Below are 22,912 nucleotides of genomic sequence, written 5' to 3'. Positions count from 1 at the left end.
AACCAAACCATAACAAATTGACCAAACTACTGTATAACAATCGAAATAACCTAAACAAACTAAATCTAAGTTAACCAAAATAGATCAAACCAAACAAATTTAGGAAGCCCAAAGTGAGAGAGGGGAGGGTTAGGCCCAACAACACCCTCTCTGCCTCAACGCAGCACCTCAGTCTTTTTATAGACTGAAGAAGCAGTTTCAGGTGCTTCCGATCAGTGTTACTGCTGCACTCCAGGCATTGGATCCGCCCCTGCTGCAGCAGCTCAGACTGTCACCTGACAGGGTCATCACAATATGTTTGTCTRATTTAGATAGAGTTGATGCATCTTATCAAGAGCTGATGATCTTGCCATGAACAAAATCACTTTAATAGTCCAAGTTATGCAGAATAAGCTTTGAGTGCAGCCATTGCCTGTATCTTTAGGAATGGTTTCTGAACTTTCAGTTTTGAAGCAGTCTTCCTGCCACTGTAAACTCTTCTTCTTTGGRGACTTCTGCCATTTCTGGCATCGCTGCACATTAAAACATTGACCGAATATTTTACTTTGGATTTGGATGGCTAAAGCAAAAATCAAACACTTTGGATTTTAAATTAGTTCGATTTTAAATTTTTAGAGTCAGAGTCTGAGCACTCAGTATGTGAGGCTACTTTCATACACAGTGACAGGAGTTTTTAAACTTTCAAAAAACTTATTACAATATACTATCTGAAATGTAAATATGAGAACTGTGTGAGCTATTAGAAGTCCCATTTTTCAAAAATTTAATCAAATGTTTAATTTATTCACATTGACTTTAACCTACACCAGAACCACCCTCCAGGGGGCGCTCATGCTGTTTTTGCTTCAACGTCTGTATTTTGTTCTTGTGTCTAGTTTTTAATATGTTGATGTTTCAGATGGACGGATGAGCTAACAGCTAATAGCAATACTACAGTAGATTGTCATCTTTAAAAGGGTTGAATTGTCTTCAGTCTAACAGTATTCATGATCTTTCTGACAGAATTAGTGTAAAAGTAAACAGAAGACAARATGAAGATTTTGTAAAAGATMTTTTCATAAACCACTATGGCTTTTATATGATTGAGATTGTTTCATAACATTAGTCATCCCCTTTGGACCTGGCCCTGCTCTGACTAGCCATTAGCTCATCAGTTCAATGAGAATTGAAGTTAATTTCTRCAAACTGGAGCCATTCAAAAAGKAACTATTTCTTTATTAAATGTTTCTCATTTTGGTAATGCAAACAGAACTGCTGCATCAGGATGAAAGTTGACTGATGAAAGAAAAATAGGAATATTTTAAGAAAGAAGCAATAACGGCACCAACAGAGAGTTAGTAGTAATGCAGTAAAACTTGTCAGTAGTATGTTATTGTACACAGCTTGTGATCTCTTAGACTGCAGATAAGAAGTGTTCAATGTAACAGCAGGTCTTGAGGAAACATTTCTTCCCCACTCCAACTGCACATTTTGCTGTCAGCACTGTTTTATACTTAGTTATGAACATTTATTTGGATTTTACGAGCCGCTGTTAAAACTCCGGATCAACACACAGAAACGCTCATACTTGTAAAAATTAAGAAAAGGCGGTGAAGTTTGCTGTAAATCGACAATTTGTTGGGATGTACACACGTTTCAAAGCAGACGAGGCAGCACATATAAAAACATATGATTTACAAATCTTTAACTCTGACTGTTTCTGTAAAACAAAAATCCCTTTTCCCAGTTTTCTGTTTTCTCTAGGTTTTGATTCATGTGTTCCTCTGTAGCATCAAGTTGTGCCGGATGTTTGGGATATTTGGGGGCTTTTTGAATGTGTAAACTATTGTTTCCAGTCTCACCACACTCAGCCAGACTGCCAGTCAGGACGACTTCCTCCCTTGATTTGGGTAGAAAGGGGTCCTGTAATTAAATAAAGTTAAGACCCCTCCTTCTCGTTTCATACAAACTCACACAAAAGCACACACACGTTTTACAGGCTGGTGTATAAACTTAATAGGACGCATTTGGCTACAAAGCCTGTTCAGTGGAAAGTAAGACAGACTGTTTTTCAGGGTCTTATAATGACGTTTATAACAGCCAGATTTTTAAAAAAGTTACCATGGTGATTTAACCACAACTTCCCAATTACCTGGGTGCAACAAGACTCTCGGGGCTCACAGTGAACCAATAAAATACCATTAAGGTATAAAAACTAGAAAAAAAAGCTCTAGTATGCAAAAAATAAAACGTTAATTAGTGGCCTTTCACAAATCGGTTTCATTGATCAGTTTAATAAGTTAAACTCATTATGAGGCATTTTTAATAGACTTTTTTTCCAATAAACAAATGAAGCTGAGATTTAATAATTCACTCATATTTTTTACATCAACTTCAAAGTCTTTCAATCAGGCAGCGGCTTTAACGAAATCAGGCAGCAAAAAATATATAATAATAAAAACACTCCCATCTTTTCTTTAAGGGACAGAATAAAATGTGAATGGATGGAATAATTGCTCCACTTCAAAGTGCAGGTTGGCCTTCATTTACTGCTGCCGCTTCAAAACTGAGGGCTGTTTTGTTTTTTCCCCCCTTCACAAAGCAAATCCATCTCTGAAACCTCCTGAACTGGGAGGAAGAATCTGTTCATAACATGTCTTCAAATGCGTCATTATTATCAAAATAAATTTAACTTGTTTTCCTGCGGAGACTCGTTTTTCCAAAAACTGAAATGAAAAATGTTCCAGAGGAACAGAAAGTGCTATCGAACACTTTAAAAAGAGGAAGAGTTATTGCCCACGCACATATTCTGCTTCGTTCCACAGCACAAGATCCAGAAGATGTTAAAAAATATTTTTATTAACAATATTCTGAGTCACATGGGTTCAAACACCACTACGATCAGTCGAGTGATGCACGGAGCCGAAGCCCTTCACTAATGCAGAGACAAATTACTACAAACAGATCTTTAAAGACAAGAAATTAACTAATCAGACAGTAACAGGATGTGTACAAAAACAACAAAAAATAATACTTCAGCATGTGGTTTCACAGCTCAATTAAAGCACCTATTTGGGCTGTTTTTGTCACAAAAAAAAAAAAACTACAAAAATCCTTTAACTTTTTTTAAAACCCCCCCCCCCAGTCCTATTTCAGGAATACAGAGAACAGGGACCTGTGGTGATTTTCTGGGGCTGATAAAAAAGCCTTCATTTTGCAGGATTTAAGGTGAGCTGCAGTGTGTGGACGGTGCAGGGATGTGAATTAAACTTAATGAACTGTCTTCACTGCAGGCTTCCTTGGTTGATCACTGGAGGTGCAACATATGGTGAAGAAGTGCAACATGTGTGTCTCAAATGTGCAATAATGTTGCCAATTATTACTGAATGAACAGTGGCCTCTAGTGGTGGAGGTGCAGTGCTGCAACTGAAGAATGCYCTGAATGATAAGTCCGGGGTTATTGGGGCCACAAATATAAAGATACAAAAGCACCAGGTCAAATTCAATTTAAAGCTTGTTGTGAAGCTAAAGGATTACAAAAATCTAAGTGCCCCCCGCCGCTGCAGCCTCATGGTTTGTAATGTCACTCATCTGTAAAGAGTGAAGCCATCAGTAACAGGTCAGGGGCGAGTCAGGGGTCAATTGGATTTTAGTGGGGCCACAGCCCCTCAGGCCCTGACCCTAAAACCACCCCTGAGTCAGAAAGAGAAAAAAAATCACCATGTTGTAATTTGTTATGAGATCATTTGGGCAGTAAAATAACTGAATGACACAAAAGAAGAAAACTGAGACTCATGAAGAGGAGACAGTGGACCGGAAACAAACTGTTCATATTAAAAGGACCAGAGGAGGTGCACCTCTCCTCCGGTTCTTCCCACACCAACGCTCAGCGCAGTCAGAGGAAGGTGTGGGCGTTATAAAGTGCGTTCAAAAGTTACCCAGGATGCCGATGTCGGCGAACTCCTTGCGGTAGCGGTTAGCTGAGAGGGTGAGCAGGCTGGACCACTTGAAGCTCATGAAGCTCCACACGCTGGACAGGTAGAAACTCTGTGGGGTCAGAGCTGGAGCAGAYACACACAGACATAAGGAGCTTTGAAGTAAAACCACTTCTACTGCAAGACTACAAGAAATGACCAAATTACATTTACAAATTACATTAATTACATTACAAATCACTTGAACAATGGCGTCTGCTCTGGTACTGAACAGTTTCATGCATGCAGCCATAACAGTGCCTGGGATTATTTGACCACAATCAAAGCTTCAGCCACACCTACAGGTTTAAAATATAACTCTGTGTGTGTGTCTTCAATTGAAATTTCAACAGACTTTCAGCTATTACTATGCAAAATTTAGATAGTTTTCTGTTAAACGGACTGCATCATAGCCATTTGTGTGCCATCTTGGGAGCAGGGGTTATAATGCAAATTCAAATTTTTTGTCATTCCCTCATCAAAAACATATCCAAAGTGTTGCTTTGACTCATTCATGCATGTTTGAGAAATCCTTGAATCTCCCGTGGTAGCCATGTGGAGCTGCCTAAACACTTGCTGGTACAAAGCCCTGCCTATTTGTACGTAGCTCCTCCCTGGAGCTCAGTCTGCAGCAGAGCTACAGAGAGCACCCCTCCCCTGAAGCTTTTTCTTTTATAAACGTGCTTAAGTGGGACTGTTTGAAATGGTAGGAGGTTCTTCAAGAGATAGAGGACAATTTCAAGTTGTTTAGATAGACTATAATGCAAAGTCAAATTTATTTTTGATATTTAAAACCTTTTCATAACAACTGAAGGTAACAGTTACATGATTATGGTGTAGAATTGAACTATGTGTCTGGAAAATACAACCCCTGGCAAAGATTATGGAATCACCGGCCTCTGAGGATGTTCAGTTGTTTAATTTTATAGAAAAAAAAAGCTGATTACAGACATGACACAAAACTAAAGTCATTTCAAATGGCAACTTTCTGGCTTTAAGAAACACTAAAAGAAATCAAGAAAAAGAATGTGGTAGTCGGTAACAATAATTTTTTTTAGACCAAGTAGAGGGAAATAATAATGGAATCACTCATTTGAGGAAAAAATAATGGAATCACCCTGTAAATCTTCATTCTCAAAACTAACACCTGCATCAAATTAGATCTGTTTGTTAGTCTGCATCTAAAAAGGAGRGATCACACCTTGGAGAGCTGTTGCACCAAGTGGACTGACATGAATCATGGCTCCAGCACCAGAGATGTCGATTGAAACAAAGGAGAGGATTATCAAACTCTTTAAAGAGGGTAAATCATCGCAGTGTTGCAAAAGATGTTGGTTGTTCACAGTCAGCTGTGTCTAAAATCTGGACCAAATACAAACAACATAGGAAGGTTGCTAAAGGCYAACATACTGGTAGACCAAGGAAGACACCAAAGCATTAAGACAGAAAACTTAAAGCGTCTCCAAAACAGAAAATGCACAACAAAAGTGAGGAACAAATGGGAGGAAACTGGAGTCAATGTCTGTGACAGAACTGTAAGAAACAGCCTAAAGGAAATGGGATTTACCTACAGAAAAGTTAAACTAAAGTCATCATTAACACCTAAACAGAAAAAAACAAGACTAATGAGCTAAGGAAAAGCAATCGTGGACTGTGGATGACTGGATAAAAARCATATTCTGTGATGAATCGCGAATCTGCATTGGGCAAGGTGATTGTGGTGGAACTTTTGTTTGGTGTCATTCCAATGTGCTTTATAAAGAGGACTGCCTGAAGAGAACATGCAAACATCCACAGTCATTGATGATATGGGGCTGCATGTCAGGTAAAGGCACTGGTGAGATGGCTGTCATTACATCTTCAATAAATGCACAAGTTTACATTAATATTTTGGACACTTTTCTTATCCCATGAATTGAAAGGATGTTTAGGGATGATGAAATCATTTTTCAAGATGATAATGCATCCTGCCATAGAGCAAAAACTGTGAGAACATTCCTTAAAAAAGGCACACACGATCAATGTCATGGCCTGCAAATAGTCCAGATCTCAATCCAATTGAAAATCTTTGGTGGAACTTGAAGAAAATGGTCCATGACAAGGCTCCAACCTGCAAAACTGATCTGGCAACAGCAATCAGAGAAAGTTGGAGTTAGATTGATGAAGAGTTTGTCACCCATGAAGTCCATGCCTCAGAGACTGCAAGCTGTTAGAAAAGCCAGAGGTGGTGCAACAAAATACTAGTGATGCGTTGGGAGTGTTCTTTTGTTTCTTTTTCATGATTCCATAATTTTTTCTCCTCTGCTTGGCCAAAAAAAGGTAACTGTTACTGACTGCCACAACTTTTTTTCTTGATTTCTTTTAGTGTTTCTTAAAGCCAGAAAGTTGCCATTTGAAATGACTTTAGTTTTGTCTCATGTCTGTGATCTACTACAAACTTAAACAACTGAATGAACATCCTCCGAGGCCGGTGAATCCATAATTTTTTGCCAGGTGTTGTATATACCCCATTTTTAAACGTGGCTGACTCTAATTTAGTAGCTTATGAGTTTCATTAAAATCCATCCACTGGTTCAGGAGATATATTTGCCAATGCTGCAGAAAAAACACCTCAAACTCCCAGACACAGTATGCGAAAATGAATAAAAACAGAAGTTGAAGTAATGCTTCTGGATCGTCTAATGGACCGAACAGAATTTATGACAGGTTTTCTCGTGATGCCAATGACAGCAGCGTGAACTCTGCTACTACAAAAGTGGTCTAACGTCGTTGAAAATGTCAGAATCAAAGAACTTATTTCCTGGATGAGCTCGCGTTGCTTCTGATGCCACATTTGAATCCTTACAGAGACACTCATTTCCCGCAGTCCACTCATACATGTTGGAGGCAGTTACCCAGTTAGGAGAGAGAACCATAAGAAGTGACGTGAACCAGCTTACACTCCTTGTTTTTGATGGCGATGGTCAGGAACGTGATGAAGGCCACGACTGCCAGCAGAGAGAAGAAAAGCCCCGTGACGATGAAGAYCCTGAGGCCTCTTAGCCAGGTCCTCCAGATGTCCTGCAGGTACATGATGTGTGTGATCAGGTTCCACAGGGCCAACACACCTGAGGGAGGAGACACGACCAGTTTGAGAAGCAAGAGGTCCCAGATGGTGTTTGTGTCTATTACCAAATATCTCATGAACCACTGGAGGAATTTTAATTTTAARGAGTCTTGCAGAAAYTAATCATTAGACGTTTCAATTCAGATTGAGTTTTGGAATCAAGAAGGCCACAACAACTGAGCAGACTGTCATTTTTGAAGATAAAGAGCTCAAATTTGACATGTCAGAGTCATTCAGAGCACATTCTGAACAGACCATGTGAGACTGATTAGACRTTATTGGCTACAGCTCTGATTTGTCAACTTAAGATGATCTTAGTTTAAAGCTTTCATATAAAAAGACGACAGGTGAGGTTAATTACCATTATGTATATAAGAAGCTATTATTGCCTCTCTTACTAACTTACTGATTCAATAAGCACTGAATAAGTGATTTTTCTGCCCAAATGTTATCATTTTGTTCTAAACACTTTTTTGAGACGTCTTAAATTACATCACATAAGATCTGACCAAAGCATGACTACAATGTTTCACATGTGACATTAGCAAATCATGACAGGGCAGTTTTGTTGTTAACTTCTTGTGTAAAACGTGTGCAAGCATTCTCAGTGACTGACACATCGAGTTGCCAACTGCTGAGTCACTGAATCACTTCACTTTTCAGATTTTAATAGTGGGAACTAGTCTGTAGCAAGAGCTTTGACCACGGATGGCTTTTTAARCTGCAGAAAAAAAAGTGCTCAAATAAAACTACTATTTGATTATTTATTTGTTTATTTCAGTCATTTTTAACCTTTCCATGTGCAAGTCAAAAACACACTTAACTCTGAAAACAAGACAGAATTAATAAGGAAAATACATTTTGATTGCTGTCAATGGCAGGAACAGAAGGTATAGACTGAAAGAATTGTGTGAAAAAACATAAGCTTTTTATACCTTCACTTTTGTACATGTGCAGCAAAATCAAATCCCAAAATCAGCAGTATCTTTCCTATATATTTTAATAAATATCTCAAATGAATTCTGAGTCTGTAAACTAACAACAAATCAAAACCTGTATTTGTGCGTCAAAGGATTTATATGCTCTTTTATTTATTTAAAGAGTGAAAACAGTTTTACCTCTTCCTCTTCAAAACAATTATTCCACACATGAATCCCTTTAACAGAAAGATTGTTTTCAATATTTGTCCTGATTTTTGTTTGTTTTGCTTTTTTTTAATAACTTTTCTTTCTTGACAAAATCATTAAACTGCAGTGTAAGAAATATTTCATTAGGTGGATGACAATAATCTGAAGCATTTATAATTCTTACAGCTTCTGAAGCATGTAGACAGGTTTTGTGTTGGTTTAATGAGAATTTTCACACAGTAATTTGTGCATGGGAGTGTTTTTAAGAAAGAGTAAAACACGCAAAGTGATTTTTATCACCGTCTCAGCAATTGTTTCACTTCTGGCTGCAACTTTGAGATGTCAGGGAACTTATTTCAGTTTGCGAGACAGAGTATCATAAATGCTTGGCAACTTAGTACAGAGCATCCTGGGAGCAGAGGTCACTGATATGAGTTCATTAAACTTCAGTGTCTCAAAGGTTGGTTAGGTAAAGCAATACTTAAACCCATAAAAAAGTGCATAATTTTAACTGGAGAAATATCCTCATTGCTTTGCATTTATGCCTGAWATTAATTAAAAACAGCTGAGTGAAACCAGTTTAACACTAAGAAAATGTTCATTTTAGATTAATAACTGGGTGGAAGGGCCACAAGTTGCATGTTTAATATAACTAAACCAGTTTGACACTGTCTACCTGTAGACTCCTCATGAGCTGTTTACCTGACAGACCCCCCATGGCTCCGGTCCACGGCTGTCTGTACACGAAGTTCCACACCAGGAAGGCAGAGCAGCCTATGATTATCCCGCACGAGGCGTAGGCGATGCTAACGTATGTCCTGTTGATCCCCATCGTGACACGAACACCTCTCAGACCAGAACTGGACCGAGGTGAAGAAGGACGAGTGTTTTCTGAGAGCAGAAAGTCTCCCTACGTCCGGTCACACAGTCAGATGACTGCCACAGCTAAATGTGTGCGTTCTGCTGACTAATGATTGCAGAGAGCGAAGCATGACGCATCATTTTTTTTAAATGAAGCGTTTTCTCTCAAACCGCACACAGCTGCGCAGCATTCTGCTGACCTCACCTTATGAAATGTGGGACTGATGTGAGACACAGCGCCCTCTACAGGTCGACTGAAAATAACACAGAGTTATTTTTAACCCCATCAACCTGGTTCACATCATCTCTAAAGTTATAATTATAGGGTCTCAAAATTGTGACTGACCAGCATCTTATTTTTATGATTTAGTATKACATAATTATTTCTAATTTATTGAAGTCGCATCTGATTATTCTGCGATACAATCACGTAATTCCTCAAAAGTTAGGATTTGATTATTCTAAATTAATTTTGAGGTGGTAATCCTCACTTAAAGATCCTAAGTTAAAATAACAAGTCATGACTTGGCAATACTACATAAATAGAAGGTGCTTAGTCATAACTAAAAAAAAAAAACTAATCCAAAAGAAGATGCTAAGTCCATTTTCAGAACCTTATTTAGAACCACAAAAGGCAGTCACAATTTTGAGAAGCTAAATTATACCGTCATAAATCTAAAGTCATCATTTTTCGATGCTGTGGTAATTTCAAAATAAGATCTTATATTTATGAGAAGCGAAGTCAATTTTTAAATGATAGCTCACATATGCCCTAGAATATATATTTTTTTCAATAGAGTAGTGAAAACCATGGCCGGACCTATCCAATTTGGCGCCCTAGGCATGAATTCAGTTGGTGCACCTTGTGCAATTTTCTAAATCTCACTGCCAATTTAGACATTCACATACGAAACTAAGGTTTTCTCTTTGATGTTTTTTTTTACTTGAGAAACCAGGTTGTTTAATTAACTTAAAAGTGACATTTGTTTATGTTAAAAAGCAGCTGTAGAGTGAAGCAGTTCTAGGGGGGTACAGGGGTTTAATCCCCTGGAAAAAAATTTGTAAAAGATCTACTCAAAACTATGAATTTTCTAGCCATTTCAAAATATTTTTTTTAAAATTCTGGGCTTAATAAAATGTGAAATTAATATTTTATGAAGGTAGAACACTGAAAACCACTTTGACTATTACTTTCATTATCCGTATTTTGTTTTCCATTTACACACTGAGCTCCAGTAGTTATTCTTGACTGCATCATATGKTACTAACAKTATATAACACCTCATAACAAAGCAGGCTTCCCAGTGATTATTCTACAGACTAAATCAACTACACTCTAAAAAAATGTACATTTTTGTCCATTTGTGTTACCCCTTAGGTTGTCGAAGCCCTTCGCATTTGCTAAATAAAAAGCAGTGATGACATTCCGAGTAGGACAAAATGAATAGTTTTTATTAATAAAAGTCAGTAAAACAATTAAATGAGGTAATATGGATAAACTAAGCAGCTTCACAATACTTGGCTGTCAATACTGTCCAAATTAACTAAAAGGTTTGAGAAATTCAAGAATGACAGTTTACTTGTAATTGCATAAAGGTTTCTTTCTGACAGGACAAAGCACACGTTTCTGTACTGGGAATTTTCAGTGCAGCTGAAAAACCACGAACCTGTTTGGGCGCAAACAAAGGAGCAGCCTACTGAACTGTTCCTGACACAACAAAATACAAATTTAACATTACAATCTTTTGAAGGAGAACAAACTTGAAAAAATATGCAGAAAAAGTTCTAGGAAACATCTCAAACAATAAAAAAAAGCCATCATAAATCTGGTAAATTAACAATGCAGCAACAAAATGTGTTCAAATAAAGCAAACAATCAAACACCTATAAACCACCTAAAATTTAAATCACAAAAAAAAAAAACAATAAAAAAACAATCAGTTTGAGATCATTCATATAATAAATGTATTTTTGTTTAAGCCCACAACCAACAAAAAACTAATTAAAAAAATCAAATAAAAAAAGTAAACTTGAGGCAGAACTTTCATATTTKTTTTGTGGTAAAAATACAGCTTCATACAAAATCTAACAAAATTCTACCAGTTTCTCCTCTAGTCCTAAGTCAGTATTCTCCTAATTAGATATTTAGATTTCTTCCTGCATCTTGTAAAGAATGGCAACATTTATCATTTCCCCTTGGTGGCTGTTTAACGTGATCATTTGCAGAGAAAACCCTAAAACATCATCAGTGTTTAGACGCCGCAAAAAAACAAATGATCACCTCCATTAGCCCAGGTTCGGCAGATAGAAATAGAAGAAGAAATCTTTCAACTTCCTTTGCATGTTTTTGATGAGAGAATTGTCTCGATAGATCCGCTGGACCAGCATGTCTTGTTTGGCGTACACCAACAGGTCGCACCATGACAGGCCCGTCACCATCAGCTGCCCTTGGATTTGCCAAAAGTACTGATGCTCCCTCTTCAGCTGAATAGTTCCATTTCGACACAGCAGAAAACTACTTTCGATGATGCTCTGGTTATCAGAGTGTTTGGTATAGATGAGCCCATATTTGCTAATCTCTTTGGGGTCGTACACCACTCCATCAGGGATCGCCCCCAGCCACGGAGCATTAGGATGGACCACCAAACCGCAGGGCGACCAGTTGATGTACAGATTCCGACAATATTCACGGATAGCTTCAGGCTTCGTTTCTTCGTTTATTGCCTGACAATCCAAGGTCTTAGACACGAAGTTGCCTTTCATGATCTTAAAGAGAAGTTGTTCTGCGTGGCTTCGTCCCACCTTTAGCTTGGTGATTTCTCTGAAACGGCTGACCAAACGCATCTTCAGTGACTTTTCTGCTGCCTCTTTGGATCCACGAGTCCTTACTTCCAGTTCACGCGCTTCGTCCCAAGAGATAACCATGGAATTTAGACGCTCCTGCTCCTTAAGGCTGAGAGTAGGAAAAACAGACACTGGCTGTAGTGGATGTAAAAGCGAGGGAAGAGGAGGTTGAGGGGAAGGATTGTCACAAGGTTTGTAATCTTGAATTGATGGCAAAGGACACTGGTAGGACAGGGGCGAACCTTCAGGAACTTCACCTACAGCACACTTCACCATTTTTACATTTGTTTTCAGATCCAGTTTGGTTATCAAAGGCTTCTGGTCATCGGGAAAATCTTTATATGCATCAGAAAGCCTTGTTAAAAAGGCCTCTCGTTCTGCTGGGCAAATGGTGAAAGATTTGTGGATAATAATCCTGTATGAGARAAAACATGATCAGAGTAAAAATCAGGACTTTCACTTTTTAAATGCATTAATTACAGTAAGGTTTATATAGACATCTTACCGAGGCATATGTAGCAGCGTTTTCTGTTGGGAGGGCTTCGACTTCTTTTATTTTGTAGCACACGGTCAGCACAGGGAAAAAAACAAAACAAAAAAACTAACATTTAATTTTAGCAGTTTAAAATAAATAATTTGAAACTGTCACCCCCAGTGTTGAAACAGTGACAGCGAAGCACAGAATAAGAATAAAAATACAGGGTGAACCATGAAAACAGCCATCTTGGATAAAAGTGGCACCACCAGTGGGTAGAAGCCTTGCATGATTCAATAAAGCAGGTTTTAGAGAAAAGCATTAATCTTGTTAGAGGCAGCATTCTTAGAAAAAGTGTCCTCAGATATGATACATTTGGCATTACCAGAAGTAATGCTGCGTTCAGACTGAAGATGAGCTATATCAGTGGTTTCCAACCTTTTTAAACTTGTGTACCCCGAGCCATTTTGTCATACCACTACAGTACCCCCTATCAAACGTAATGATTCTCCAAAACTATAATGTACAACTTATTAAATGAAAACTTTTTATTTAACCCCCTAGAATGTTTAATTCTCAGGCATTTTATTATTTTCAACTCGAAGTAAACATAAAAATAAATAAGTTGCCTTGAAAGTGAATAAGTTTCAATTCAATTCTTTATTCTTTTCAAACAAAACAAATAATTTTATTTACAATATACAATAAAAAGAAAAAAGAAAAAGGAAAATGAGAAAAAAATATATATGTATATCAAAATCACAAATAAAATGAAAGGCAGCAGAGAAGAAAAAAAATCTTATATCTGCCCCTTTTCTACAATAGGCTCACATAACAAAAAAATCTGTTATTAACAAAACAAAAGACAAGAACATCTAATTCCTTTAGAACAATTTATATAGACACACATACTGTTTCGCATTTCTTTAGCAATCCACCTTTTATCATTTTCTTAAATGTACATAAAGATCCTGCATTTTTTACATCACTCCCCAAATTATTCCAGTTTTATTCCTCGAATTAAAGTACACCGTTCCTTCAAATTAGTTCTGAATTTGGGTTTTACAAATATCTTTGTCCCTTTAAGGTTATAACAACTCTTTCTCTTAACAAATTTTACTTGGATGTTTAAAGGTTATGTGTTTTGGGGGGCCTTATACATAACCAGTAGAATATTATAATCAACCAAATCCAAGAACTTCAATATTTTCAATTTACAAAATAATGAATTTGATGGGTTACGACAATGTTTTCCAGTAAAAATTCTCACAGCTCTTTTTTGTAATAAAAAAAAATAGGATTTGTAATTGTCTGACACGCTTTTCCCCAGACCTCAATACAATAAACCAGGTGTGGACTTATTATTGCATTATACAACATATACAGTGCTTTATCATTAAATAACTTCCTTACTTTATACAGAACAGCAATAGATTTAGCCATCTTTATTCTTGAATAATTTATGTGAGGTCTCCATGTCAACCCTTCATCTATCACTACACCCAAAAACTTCACCTCACTGACTTTACAAATCTCAATCCCATTGACTCTTAATGGAACATCCATTGTTTTCTATTACTAAATACCATATAATTAGTTTTCTCTAAATTTAATGACAACTTATAAAGTCTAAACCAAGTTTGTATTTTAACAAATTCCATTTGCATCCTTTCCAACATCCGTTCTATATCTTTACCCAAACAAAAAAARGTAGTATCATCTGCAAATAATACACATTTGAAAAACTCTGACACATTTACCAAATTATTCACATACAGTATAAACAACGTTTGTCCAAGTACAGAACCCTGAGGAACTCCACATCTTATGTTACAAAGTTCAGATCTTACTCCATTTATCTGTACAAACTGTTTCCTATCTTTCAAATAGTTAGATATCCACTGTAATACCGGTCCTCTAATACCATATTGATTCWGCTTTTCGAGAAGAATACTATGGACAATAATGTCAAATGCTTTTATTTTAAATCAACAAAAATGCTTGCACAATACTGCTTTTGGTCAACAGCGGTTGTTATTTGCTCAATTAATTCCATGAGAGCCATTGCTGTAGAATTATTTGCTCTGAACCTGTATTGACTACTACTTAAAATATTTTGTTTGTTGATGAATTGGTCCAATCTTGTCACAATTTCTCTAAAATTTTTGAAAACTGTGGCAACAAGGATATTGGTCTGTAATTGTTAAACACATATTTTCCACCATTCTTCTAGATAGGAATTACCTTAGCTATTTTCATGTCATCTGGGAAAATTCCTGTTGAAAATGATAAATTGCATATATATGTAAACGGCTCAATAACACAACCAAATATCTCCTTCACTACCATCATATCCATGTTAATCCAATCTTTTGACCTTTTATCTGTGAATTCTTTTACAATACTCAAGATTTCTTCATCAGTTTCTCCAAGAAAGATGCTGTTGACACAACCCTGGATTATATGACTCACATCATTATCAACTTTTGGTATTTTTTTCAGCAAAATTTGGACCAGCATTTACATAAAGATTAAATTCATTTATTTCACTTTGATCATGGATTTCCTTATCTTTTACAAAATATTGTGGAATACCTGATTTTACTTTATGATTATTCAGAACACTGTTCATTACTCGCTATGTTGCTTTCATATCTCCACTACTTTTATTTAATAAGTCACTGTTATATTCCTTCTTATGTTTTCTTATAATCCATACCAACTTATTTTTGTATGTCTTGTATCTGTCTTCTGCTTCTTTTGTTRTTAATTTCAAGATGCCTGAATACAAATGAGTCTTTTATACAAGCATTTTTCAAACTTTTAGTCATCCATGGTTTATCAACATCTCTCCTTGCACAATTTTTTGCACACAATTCTTTCCATAGAGTTCCCAAAATATTCATAAACATATTATATGCTCTGTTTACGTCACCAACATATACATAATAAGTAATTAAATAAATAAACCAGGTAATGGCAGGTGCAGGAAGCAGCAGCGTCCAAAATACATCAATACCCCAACAATTCTGAGATTCCGTGTTTTATACTGGATTCCATTTTGTGCAAATTTTGATTCTATTTGCAGTTTCTGCATTGTGGAAAGAACAGGGCCCTATATATCTCAGTCCTATTTTTATTTTTAAAAAAATTTACACGCCTGGGAAAATTTTCCACTTACCCCCTGTAATATGCTCATGTACCCCATGTGGTACACGTACCCCTGGTTGGGAATCACTGCGCTAGATGAGCGTCAAGCAAAGTGTGGAAAGGTGCTGTGGGAAGAGCCTCTTGGTAGTTTTCTCTGTTGGTCTCTGTACAATGGTGGATGAAATTTAGAGTGGCTTGGGTTTATTTACTGAGTAAGAAGCATGTCGTCGTTGGGAGACTTATGGTGGATGAAATTTAGAGTGGCTTGGGTTTATTTACTGAGCAAGAAGCATGTCGTCGTTGGGAGACTTGACGCCGTGTCTGGATTCACCAGATAATTCAGAGGAGTTGAGTTTGGCGAGTTTTACCACTCCAGAAGCTCTATTTTTGTCACAAGCCCAGTTTGGCAAGCTGCTGATCCGCATCAGTGCCTGCATCTCCTGCCAGGACACCAACTACAGGCGCTCAATTTCAGCTGAAGAGCACCTGTCCATCTGTCCCAGGTTAGTGGGCATCATTCAGGAGATCATACTGTCAGAAAATGAGCCACTACATCACATAGCAGAGTCTCTCTGGTTGATGCTCCATGTTGAGCTGCTAAAGTCCACGTCCAGCATTTGCAACTTTGACGCACGTACACTTCAGGATGCTGCAACACTTCCTGACATCCCTTGATGCACATCAACCATACTTTCCATGTAAACTAGACACCCCTGATGCTCAAATCGCATTCAGTCGGAACGCAACACAAGAACTCTTTGCGTTTAAAAATAAAACTGGCAGTCATAAAAAGTTTCTCTGGCAGTCATAAAAAGTTTCTAACTGTGGAAATTTATATATTTCAGCACTGCAGTCAGAAATAAAAGGTTTGACACAACTTTTCAGAAAATTATACCTATATTTAAACTGAGATGTTTAAACCTTTAAAGACCGAGTAAAGTAAAAATAAATGTGTTCTGAGGTTATCACACCACAGAAATGTCAAAAATCACCCAGCCAAGTTTGAACAATTAAAAATACTGTTAACCTTATAAAATTATGTGTTAAAAGTAATGAAAAAATATCAGTTAGCTGTGGTCTGGAATGCTGGGGGCGTGTCCACTGGAGGAGTTCAAACCACGCCCACGACCCTGAACATTCCTGTAACTGAGGAAACAATGTTTGTTTTCTTTTCCATTAGAGCAACAGGGGGCGGGGTTATACTGAAGGCAGCTGCGTGACATCACGAGGCTGCCCTTTAAGACACGCCCAAAAAAATCCTGAAACACAGATATCTTGTTACACAAATTGAATCATATCTCCACTATCCAAAAATCTATAGTTGAGAGAATTTGTACTCATTTACAATAATCCATTTATGGCATAACGTTTAAAAAAAGAAAATGTTACATTTTACTTTACACGGTCTTTAAAATATATAAAAACTGCCCATTTCATTTTGTTACATTTGATTTGTATCACACATAAGACACGTATGATGCATATTTTAAATCACAAGATTAATTTTAGATCCAAAAACAAATTTTGCTAAGAACATTTAAAAATTATAAAATATTTCTAGAAGTTTTCCTATACAAAAACCTTTTCAGACAAAGTGAAATGAATATTTCACTTTGTGGTAGGCATAAAAACAGTTTCTGTCCTTGTTCAGGCAAAGATGCACCTTACATTTCACACAGAAGACATGTGAAAAGTGATTCCCTATGCAGTACTTGCATCTCTGTCGTGTTTCCCATGTTGGAAAATGATCTACGCCATCTTCTCTCACATCAAGAGGCACACTGCAGCTTGGCCTTTTACGGGGTGGTGCTGGAGTTGCTTCTGGAGAGAATAGTGATCTGTCACACTTGACCTTTCCTGCGCTTGTGAGAGAAGTGCCAACTAAAGCTTGAAACCTTCGTAGAGTCATAGATTTCCTGTTGGGTTGTAGCTTCTTCTGATCTCTACTGTACACGTTCCAAGCATTGATGACTGCTACGGTAACAGTGTGCCACCAGATGTGCATGTACCATCTTCGGGATCTGAAGCTGAACTTGTAAAGTGAAGACAGACTATCAAAAAGATCAATGCTTTCCATGAACTTGTTATATGTTTCAACAATGGCTGGTCTGGGAACCATTACATGCATTTTGGATTTGCAATCCCAGCATTTCACGTTTCCCACAGGTTCAATGCCAACATAAGAGGAGATCAGGTTCACTGCTTTGTCATCATACCATCTCACAATGATGTTGTCCAGGTTTACTGTGAAGTCCATTGATCCTCTTCCACTTTCCTTCAATTCGTTTTCATCCTTCATGGTGCAGTTCTTCATCTCGTTCATGTCAATTGTGCCAACATAGTGGATTCCTCTCTCTTTCAAGTGTTSGACCAGGGGAACTGATGTAAAGCAGTTGTCCGCAAAGACTTTGTGATTCCTTCCTGCCGAAAGTGTTGAAGTCAACTTCAGCACAATTTCTCCTGCGACACCAAATTCAGACTCTTCTCTCTTTGGATATTCTGAACCTTGAAAAATATCGAAGTCATAAAGAAAGCCACTTTGTCCAACACGTCCCCACATTTTAAAACCCAGTTTGTGTAGTTTTTCAGGCTTGTGGACACATACATGAGACTTTTCCTTGAATGGCACCATCATTTCATAAACTGCATGGCATTCCTCTGGGGGTATGCAGAGAAACTGTTCTCGCAGTTTTTGTAACCACGGCCTGAGCTTCCACAGCTTGTCTGCTTCTGCATCGTTAGATGCATTCAGGTTGTTCTGAAAGTGAATCAGTGTCAGCAGTTTCAGGAACCGATCTCGAGGCATCACATCGCAAACTGCAGGGAGCTTTGTCTCCATCTCCCAGTAGGCTCTTGCACAGGGCATCTGTACTAGCCCCATGTGCATGTACATGCCTAGAACCTGCTCTATTTCTTTGGCAGTTGTGTTTACGGACTTGCCCTCTTTTTGCACACTGTACATGTTTGTTTGTTCTGCAGTTTCCTGTAGCATTTCATCAGTGACAAACTGTTTAAAGTACATGTATGGTGTCATGTCACACCAATTCTCTGTGCCTTCCTCATCACATGCAATGAAATCAACAGATGGAGTTTGATACTCAAGATTTCTCCATCTGCATTCTTTGCTTTTTGCATCYCCCATCACTGACTCATTTCTGATCATGTCCAGACTTCTTGTTGGCACCTCAACTTCCATGCCTGTCTGGGCTACACTTTCATCACTGCTATCTAAACATCCATCGTCGCGTATGGCCTGAGGAMTCCACTCCTCCTCATCTTCTCCTAAATGCTCCATGTCACTTGAATTGCCATCCATTATCATGTTGATGACACTTTCAATGTACTTTTTTGTCTTCTCTTCCTCTATTCTTTTTGACATCTAAAAATACACATAAGTAATTGGTCAATAAAGCAGAGATGATAATTTCAGAGATCTGTCTGAGAAATTGRTAGGGATGTCCTGATCAGATACTCGCTATCGGTGGCAGATATGGCKATTTTTGGAAAATCGGGTAGAATCGGATTTAGTCATGTGATCGGGCCGATCCAGTTTTTGCGACAGTTTTCATCATCATCATGCTTTACTGCTGCCGTTAAGAAGTCAAGACGCACACAAGTATGGAACCATGTCCACAGTGTGGGAACACTTTTCAATGGAAAACAATGATGCTGAAACTCCATCTTGCAAAATCTGCAAACTGGATGTTTCTTGTGGTGAGAACAGCAGGGCTCGCTTTAATACTACTAACTAGGGATGCAAGTTATCGATTAATGGATTAATCTAAAGTTGATTGATCTTATCGATAAGCAGCCATTTTCCTAGAAACTTGACATTTCTCTATCTATAACATGAAGGGCTAATTTTTTTCACACTAAATAAAAAAATACAATATTATTTTAACAATTCATTGTGCCAGCTGTGTGACTAAACACTGAATGAACAGAGAAATGTGGATTTCTCTCACATTATTAAACTTGGACATATTTATAAAATATAATAAAACAGGAACTTGTTAATTTGCTAGTCAGAAAAAATAAATAATAAAATAAGCAAAACACTAAATCCACCCTGAAGATGAAAAACTAATTTAAGCACACGGTAATATTTTAAAATAAAGATTAACTCAAAAACAAACTAGGAACATAATAAAATATCCCTGAAAGACGTGAGATACAAATGAGTACCGGTAATTAATTGTTTGTTTATATTCCCTCTGCTTCTATCTTAGCTGGGCTGCACGACATGATCTGACGTCAGTTACTGTTCATTAGATTGGTTTACTGGCCAGGTAATGTCACACAGATTAGATTAACTTCAAGTTAAATATTGGTAGTGACTGTAACATTTTTTGTTGTTGTTCTTTCACATGGAGTTAAACTCAACAAGAGGATGCTAACGTTAGCCACAGTTAGCCTACTGTTCTCTGTCGTCCTCCTCTCTTGTCTTTAGCATCATACTGCTTGATGGTTCGGTACAACCTTTGGTACTTTTCCTTRGAGTTTGGTATAGTCCATTAGTATTGTTGTGTCGCAAATAAAATTAAATGAGACTCGCGCGTTTGTGGTCCCACCCACATCGAGACAGCTTCCTGTTCAGTTTAACAGGGCCAGGGTATAGTAACAGCGCCCTCTGCGGGATGAAGGCAAAACTACACTGGAATAAGGTTTAAACAGATATTTTCAATTAATAAAATGGAAGAAAATTTAATCTAATAAATCATTATTCAACAATTAATCGTAAATCGATTAACTGTTAGCATCCCTACCCACCAACCTTATCGCTTGAAAAGAAATAAAGCTATCGGACAGGTATCGGAAAGACTAATCATTAAAAAAATCTAATTGTATCGGGAGCCAAAAAATCTGGATCGGGACATCCCAAGAAATTGCTACAATATTAGGAGTGGCAAAATCTACAGTTTTGTACATCCTGAGAAAGAAAGCAAGCACTGGTGAACTCAAAAATGCATAAAGACCTGGATGACCATGGAAGACAACAGTGGTGGWTGATAGCAGAATAATTTCCATGGAGAAGAGAAACCCCTTCACAACAACCAATCAGAATGATGGAAAGAAACAAAGACAAATCAACCCAATTAAATCAAAGAAGTGGAATATTCTTTAATGGCCAAGTCAGTCACCTGATCTCAACCCAACTGAGCATGCATTTTACTTGTTAGAGACTAAACTTTAGACATAAAGGCCCACAAACAAACAGTAACTGAAAACAGCTGCATTTTAGTGCTGGGCGGTATACCGTTTTGTACCGAATACCGGTTTTTATTTTTGTTATATGAATTTTTTGAATACCGAACATTCCGGTTTAAATAGCGGAACYTTTCTATGTGGGTCGGTCTGGTAGGGGTTTAGTTTTTCCATTGGTTGMTCTAATCCACTTTTAGCTCTTAAAACCCACTCCGCTGAAGCTAAAAACTTGATATACAGGCTACAACCAGTGGAGGAAAAATGTGTTTTCAACTCGGCTGCAGCACTTTTGGAAACAGTAGGATTAGTGACTTCATTTATCTTTTTTTAAACTCGATGGTAAGGTTCAGGCTCTGTAATCAGATGCAACTAGTCATACTGAAACTGGACAATGTAACAACAGCTACATTCAACAGGTTTATAAATTATTATYTAATATTATCACATTGCTAAGAGGTCACAGAAATGTGTGTAGCAAATATGATACAAATGGTCTGAACAGATAGCTAAAAAATTTATTGAGTTATATATTTATTCTGAATTAATGAATAAAGGTGAACTAAATAATTATGTGAGGAAGGGTTCAGCTGCATACATCAGTATGTGCTCATTTATTGTGGGGTAAAATTTAACAATGACTCGTTTACCTGTTACTAAAAAAGTTCTTAGCTCTTATTTCTGACAAACGCATGTCTGCACCATTTTAACTTACCTGTCTGTAAAGATTTATTCAGCAAAAACTTTAAATATAAAGAATTCAAGGTAAAATGTTCACACTTACGCTTGTGATTGAAGTTTCAGGATTTGTTTGATGTTTTTGGCTGCTGCTTGAGTCAATGTTAGTCTGTAAAGATGAAGAGGACAGGGTTTCATCTGACGACACAGAGAAAGAATCATCTTGTTCAGCTCCTGCATCATGAGTCGAGACGGTGATTGAAGAGTCCTGATTGTACTCAACCACTTGAACGGTAAATGAGTTAGAGACGGGCGACTGGTAGGCTTCTTGTTCTTCACTTTTCACACAGTCAAGTAAATCACTGTTGTCCATTTTGTCTGGCCAGAGTTTTTCTGAACCCCACTGAATATCATATTCAGTCTCCTCCTCTTTAGGTCTTTTCATCATCGGCTCTGATATTTCATTGGCTGACCTTGTATTTGGCTCTGCAGGTTCCTCCCTGATACTTGGTTCAGTGTATGGAGTAACATCTATTAATAGAGACAAAAAAGAAAATTACCAATACATCTATTTCCTATTAAAATACACAGTCTGAATTCTGATCATTCAACCATATAAATTTTGGACCTACAAGAGTGGTTAAATCTCTAACTTCATATTCTACCAGAAGCAAATGTCATACAGTTCTATGCAAGGTTCTATGGGCCATTTAACTCGATATTTTGTGAAACACGTTGATATTTAAATGTTAAATTGTAACTCTGTGTGGATCCAAATAAAATGCAAAAAAAAATAAAACACGAAATTGTCAAGTGTTAAAAATTTATTTTGGGTTAGCAAAAATAAAACTGTTTTTATACCTTTCTTTATTTATTTGGGGGGGAGGGGGTCCATGCAATTGTATTTCTCTCGAGAATAATTCAAACTAATCTTTAAACCAACAGRGAGAAATTAGCTTCAAGCATTAAGTGAAGGCATTGATAAGTAGATATTGAAGAGAACAAACCTATCTTGTGTAACTTTATCTCGGGGCTAAGCACCATGTGCAGCATGCTCCTCAGCCGTTTGTTTTCCTCAAAGCACGCCCCCACAATGTTCTCCACCTCGGTAAACACCTCCACCGCCAGCGTGGTAAAGTGTTCAGTCAAAAAGGTTTTAAACTCTCCAAGTCTTGTGGTGTCCGACATTTTGAACACGTTTATCAAAAAAACAGACAAAACTGATCCTACTAGCTGCAGCCTGATACGAACGCCGCGCAGATGCTCAAGAGAAGTCACCGGAACTTCAAGAAAAGACTTCCTGCTGTAAAATCTCTTCTTCGTTGGATTTTGACGCCGGAATTTTACATGTATTGTTCTAGCGCCCCCTTCAGGTCAAAAATGTTATCTCGCGAATCAACTCATCTTTAATAAAATACAATAGAAATATTCACTAATTATATTCACAAAAAACTTACAGCCCTACTAAAAGCAGATTATTGACTTTCRATAACTGTTTATTTTATTTATTTTGCAG

The 22,912-nt window shown here is 37.4% G+C and overlaps 2 protein-coding genes across 4 annotated transcripts; both read right to left on the bottom strand.

The window, feature by feature from the left end:
* Window positions 1–2,818: 2,818 nt before the first annotated feature.
* On the bottom strand, window positions 2,819–9,260 carry LOC106518355 (heme transporter hrg1-A). The gene is made up of 3 exons (XM_014009618.1): window positions 8,889–9,260; window positions 6,893–7,060; window positions 2,819–4,040 (listed from the first exon to the last, which is right to left on the bottom strand). The coding sequence occupies exons 1-3, from the start codon at window positions 9,016–9,018 to the stop codon at window positions 3,907–3,909; spliced, it is 432 nt and encodes a 143-aa protein (XP_013865072.1). The 5' UTR covers window positions 9,019–9,260; the 3' UTR covers window positions 2,819–3,906.
* Window positions 9,261–11,019: 1,759 nt separating this feature from the next.
* On the bottom strand, window positions 11,020–22,760 carry LOC106518354 (piggyBac transposable element-derived protein 3). 3 transcript variants are annotated; one of them, XM_014009617.1, is made up of 5 exons: window positions 22,404–22,738; window positions 21,870–21,927; window positions 21,503–21,565; window positions 12,397–12,440; window positions 11,020–12,306 (listed from the first exon to the last, which is right to left on the bottom strand). In XM_014009617.1, exons 1-5 carry the CDS (start codon window positions 22,582–22,584, stop codon window positions 12,251–12,253), a joined length of 402 nt encoding a protein of 133 aa, XP_013865071.1. In that variant the 5' UTR covers window positions 22,585–22,738; the 3' UTR covers window positions 11,020–12,250. The 3 variants fall into 3 exon arrangements, with proteins under 3 accessions (XP_013865071.1, XP_013865070.1, XP_013865069.1); XM_014009616.1 differs by having other exon boundaries at window positions 21,503–21,927; window positions 22,404–22,704; XM_014009615.1 differs by lacking the exons at window positions 11,020–12,306; window positions 12,397–12,440 and adding an exon at window positions 16,398–18,895 and having other exon boundaries at window positions 21,503–21,927; window positions 22,404–22,760.
* Between the last annotated feature and the right edge of the window lie 152 nt (window positions 22,761–22,912).

Source organism: Austrofundulus limnaeus, unplaced genomic scaffold (genome assembly GCF_001266775.1).
Source record: "Austrofundulus limnaeus strain Quisiro unplaced genomic scaffold, Austrofundulus_limnaeus-1.0 Scaffold60, whole genome shotgun sequence".
Classification (NCBI taxonomy): Eukaryota; Metazoa; Chordata; class Actinopteri; order Cyprinodontiformes; family Rivulidae; genus Austrofundulus; species Austrofundulus limnaeus.
This window is presented reverse-complemented; position numbering and strand designations above follow the sequence as displayed.